This window comes from Pterocles gutturalis, unplaced genomic scaffold, assembly GCF_000699245.1.
Source record: "Pterocles gutturalis isolate BGI_N339 unplaced genomic scaffold, ASM69924v1 scaffold48187, whole genome shotgun sequence".
Taxonomy (NCBI): Eukaryota; Metazoa; Chordata; class Aves; order Pterocliformes; family Pteroclidae; genus Pterocles; species Pterocles gutturalis.
Window position 1 is genome coordinate 1 of NW_010111982.1, and position 4,438 is coordinate 4,438.

At 39.1% G+C, this 4,438-nt stretch overlaps 1 protein-coding gene across 1 annotated transcript; it reads left to right on the forward strand.

Annotated features, from left to right (window-relative positions):
- Nucleotides 1–854: 854 nt before the first annotated feature.
- LOC104462081 (probable imidazolonepropionase) lies at nt 855–2,873 on the forward strand (the record flags this gene model as incomplete). The annotated part of the gene is made up of 3 exons (XM_010073880.1): nt 855–961; nt 1,944–2,008; nt 2,596–2,873. Coding segments are annotated over 3 exons (450 nt in total), but the record flags the coding sequence as incomplete, so codon positions are not given.
- Between the last annotated feature and the right edge of the window lie 1,565 nt (nt 2,874–4,438).

The window sequence follows — 4,438 nt, forward strand, 5'->3', positions numbered from 1 at the left end:
TGGTTTCTAGATGAACTGATGTGAACTAAGTCATATAAATAATTTGTGTAATTAATGGAGTTATAATTATAATTAATAATTAACTTATATAATTACACCTCTCCCATTTCTAAATGCTCTAACGGCTATTTACCTCTTTAAAATTCTGCCGTGTAGCGTAGACACACCTTCAGTGAGGTACCCATGAGGACTCCTGGTGACTATTCCAGTGGCTTGAGAGTTGCTGGAGAAAGACAAAGCTTAAGGGACAGAGGTGCTTCATGCACCCCAGGAAGGTCCTCTCGTGTAGGTGAGGTGGAGCTCCATGCATTGTTGGAGAGGATCCCACTAGTGCAGCGTGGGGTTCCCAGTACCATCCTCAAGTTTCACCAGGAGAAAATTGCTGTTGAACCAAAATCAGCCCCAAAGAGATTTATACCTGTGGCTTCCAAGGGCACAAGGGTATGATTCAGGTCCAGGCAGTGGAGTTTGGGGATGACAGTTTGATTTCTGTTTGGAGAAGAATGCCCTGCAGATAAGTTGCTGGAAGAATGCAGTATATTTCCCAATCCACAAGAGAAAAATAATGTTGTCTAGCAGAAATTAGAACAAAAGAGTACAAAGGTATCATCCTGAGGGATCAAAGCAGAGGGCAAGACAAGTGTTACAGCAGACAACTGGAAATGCACAGCATTACACCATAGTTTTCTGTGCATCTGTAAGATTAGCAAGCCACCCCCTGTCTGCATCTTCAGTCCGGCTGAAGGTCCCGGCTGCTGCTATCAGAGAGTTGTTGCTCCAGGAGCTCAGTCAATAAGCATTTGACTTTTAAACAGGCTCACGCTTCCTTTTTTTGTTGTCTGTTTTTTTTGCAGAGATGGTTGTATCAAAGCTGTGGGCCAGGCAGATGTTATTCACAATCAGTTTTCAGGAGCAACATTTGAAAGAATAATCAACTGCTCTGGGAAGTGTGTGCTACCAGGTAGGTGTATTTTTCGTAATGAAATGGCGGCAAGTGCTTAGAGACAAAATAAATGTGTGTTAAACATCCCTCCACCCCTTTTCCTCTGTATTCAGTAGTGGTTTTGATAATGTCTTGTGTTGAGGAGCAGAGGATTGTAGCTTCCTCATCAGGAGTGCTGCAAGGAGAAAATTGCAGCACTTGGGATTGGTTTTTGGGCTTCATAGTGGAGCTCTGTGTCCTCTTGGTTTGTCTTACATCTGTTACTCTATATCAGAGATCACAACAGTAATATAGGTGGCCCGCCAAGTTGCTTTTCAGATTCACCTCTATTTTCTGTGCCATTTCCACCCATCATCTGTTCAGCCACAGAGCTCAGTCTCTCCATCCTGCCCACAGCCAGTTGGAGGCAAAAGGGCAGTGCGGGATTTTAAGTCACGTAATCTGCATCTTTACCTGATAAAAAAATAAACCTGGGCAGATCTATTGCATTTTAAACTTTGCTGTTAGCCCTCTGTTTTGTTTGCAATGGCCTTGGGCATTCAGTAGTGTTGGTTTCTGAGCTTGTAGAAAAAGTTCCTGCTGGTGTAAGTGGACTGTTGCTAGAGTAAGTGCTAGTGTGCTAATCCCAGCCTAAGCACTTGGCTTTTTCTTAAGGAACACAGAATTAAAGTTTAATTAACTATTTCAAAGTTTGTGATTTGTCACTTCTTCCACAGTTTGAAAACATGATCAAAACCACATGAGAAACTGAGCAACTGATGCATTTACCTAGAGACATTTTGCATGAGGTGTCAGCCAGTACACCTAAAATATTTGAAAGAAAATTAATAGCCTTTGAAGAAAATCCTAGATTTTTGACTGGTTGGATTGTTCTTTTTCTCTAACCAGTAGAGGCTTTATAGGGGAGCTTCTGCTGTCTATTTAATTTGCTTGCATGTTCATAAGCTTTTTTCTTACACAGTGAGATAACCTGAGTGTACATTTGCTTTGTTTTCTTTAGGCCTGGTAGATGCACATACACACCCGGTGTGGGCCGGTGACAGGGTTCATGAGTTTGCAATGAAGGTAATGGGATAAAATTACACAGCTGGATTTTTTCTTCCTCCTTTTTTTTTTTTTTATGCTTGACTATTTCCATTTTCTAGTGACTCTCATCTTTCGTTTGAAGAAAAATATATAATTTCTGCCAGATAATCTAACTGAGGGAGGAGGGCTGATTTTTGAATACTGGTAGGCTGAGAGAGGAGTGTGACTGCAGCCTTTGCAGCCAGCCTTGATGTATTTTTGCATTAATTGAAGCAATACAGGAGTGCTGACTTCTATTACCATCTAAATCTTGAAGTTTTTTTTCTTTTTTTTTCCACATAAATTAATTTTTGAGATAGAGGTAGGTTTTCCCCTTGGGCTCAGGGGCAAGCAAATCTTCAGAGTAATTCTGTTTCACTTCTTACATCATTTATTCACTTGATGGGAAGTGAATGGAAAGAGGAGGGGGAGGGAGGAAGAATTAATGTGGCTTTTTACCCCCCCTGTTTTTCTCTCTCACTGCAAAGAAACCTCAAGGCACTTTCTGGAATCCCTTGGATTGAAAATGCACATTTACCAGCTGATTGTTCAGGGGGGCTGGTTTTTGTTTTCTTTTTTTCCCCAAGCTGGCAGGTGCATCCTATATGGAGATCCACCAGGCTGGGGGAGGAATACATTTTACTGTGGAACACACTCGGAAGGCCACAGAAGAAGAGCTGTTCAATTCTTTCAAAGACCGACTCGAACGCATGCGCAGAGCAGGATCTACGTTGGTTGAGTGCAAGAGTGGATATGGCTTAAACTTAGAAACAGAGCTTAAAATGCTCAAGGTGATCGAACGTGCTAAGCAATCCATGGATATTGGCATTTCTTCAACGTACTGTGGAGCTCATTCTGTGCCAAAGTAATATGACTTGATTTTTCTTGCTCTTGTTAAGTATGACTACTTCACATTGACAATTGTCTGTTATTTTCAGAAAGGTTTCTTCTGCCCAGTCCTCCTAAAATACAACATATTTGAAACAATAGCCAGTATTTACAGAAGGGTCTCCTAAATATTAGTTTGAAGGAAGACGGGGAAGCATTATTTAATGGCTATTAAATGCCAGCATAAGCTTAGCACAGAATCCCTGCCTCCAGCTGGTGCTCACACTGAACATAACGTGGATCACAGGGTTTCCTGTACAGAAAGTTCTTCTGCTTGGGTTTGCTGCTACCCTTCAAGCTCAGTCTCTGCCACAAGCTTTTGTTTTGACCAGTGATCAGAAAAATATACTGTATTTAGTCCTTATATACCTTAGTAAACAAAGCTTAATTATGCTTCCATGCAATGAAGAATTGCATACATCTTATAGGTATGAGATGAGTACAAGATTAAAGTAAATTATTTTGGTGGCTCAAGCAGACATACGATGACAAGCCTTTCTCACTTTGACATTTTTTTCCATGATGAAAGTAACGTCTTCAGGTAACCAGATTTCATTGTATGAAAGAAGTAATGAAAAGTTTTAGCTATGTAGGTGTATGTGAAACATAGATTTTGATGGACTAAGCAGTAGGCTGCTGCAAAAAAAGGCATCTAAGATTGAGGCAGGGATGCTGTGGCAATATTTAAGGGATGTTCATTAAGAAAAAAAAAGCACACTCCAAAAGAAATCTACCTCTTCCGACATGCAAGAAAACATGACCTAGAAAAATTTATTTGCAACCTAATTATTGTGTATTTGGGGCAGGACGGGAAATTATATTTTGTTAATGTAACTATTCGAAAGGAATCTTGTATCATCTTCAGTAACTAGAAGATGGTTAAGAATAAAGTAACTAAAATCTGCTGAAAATACCAAAGATTTATTTCAAGAAGTTCTACTAAAATTTGGAGGACTTAATGATAAAATAAAATTGAGGTTTTACCCCAAACTATATATATTTCTTAGCCCTTCCTTTCCTCCTCCCCTAAAAAGCCTTGGGAAGATTTCAGTCAAAATCCTGATAAATAGTCTTTCCCACAAAAATATTTCAAGCATTGCTATAAACTAATGAAATAAATTCCAGTGTTTTTACAAATATATCAAATCATATGTGTTAGAAAGACAGGTATACCATCTCATTCTCAGCACAGTTCTCTTCCCACTGATGTATGTTAAGCATAGCAAAATACAGGTAGTGAGAATACTGTGTTTTAAGTAAGGAGAAAATGTAGTTGGGGATTTGAGGAAATTTCCTGAAGGAAATACTGAATTATCTGTATTTTCTGGTTTGGGTCTTGTTAAATCCTCTTCTCTTTTCATTCAAATATTCAAGACTTGCTCTTTGATAGTATTTATGCAAATTAGATGATCTTGTGGATTCTAGAAGCTGTTATACAGACATCTTCCAAGTCACTTAAGCTCATGCCAGTTTTTTTATCATTATATTCCATAAAACCACCCTGTAGTTCAGTTATGCATAAATCATACAAACAAAAGAGTA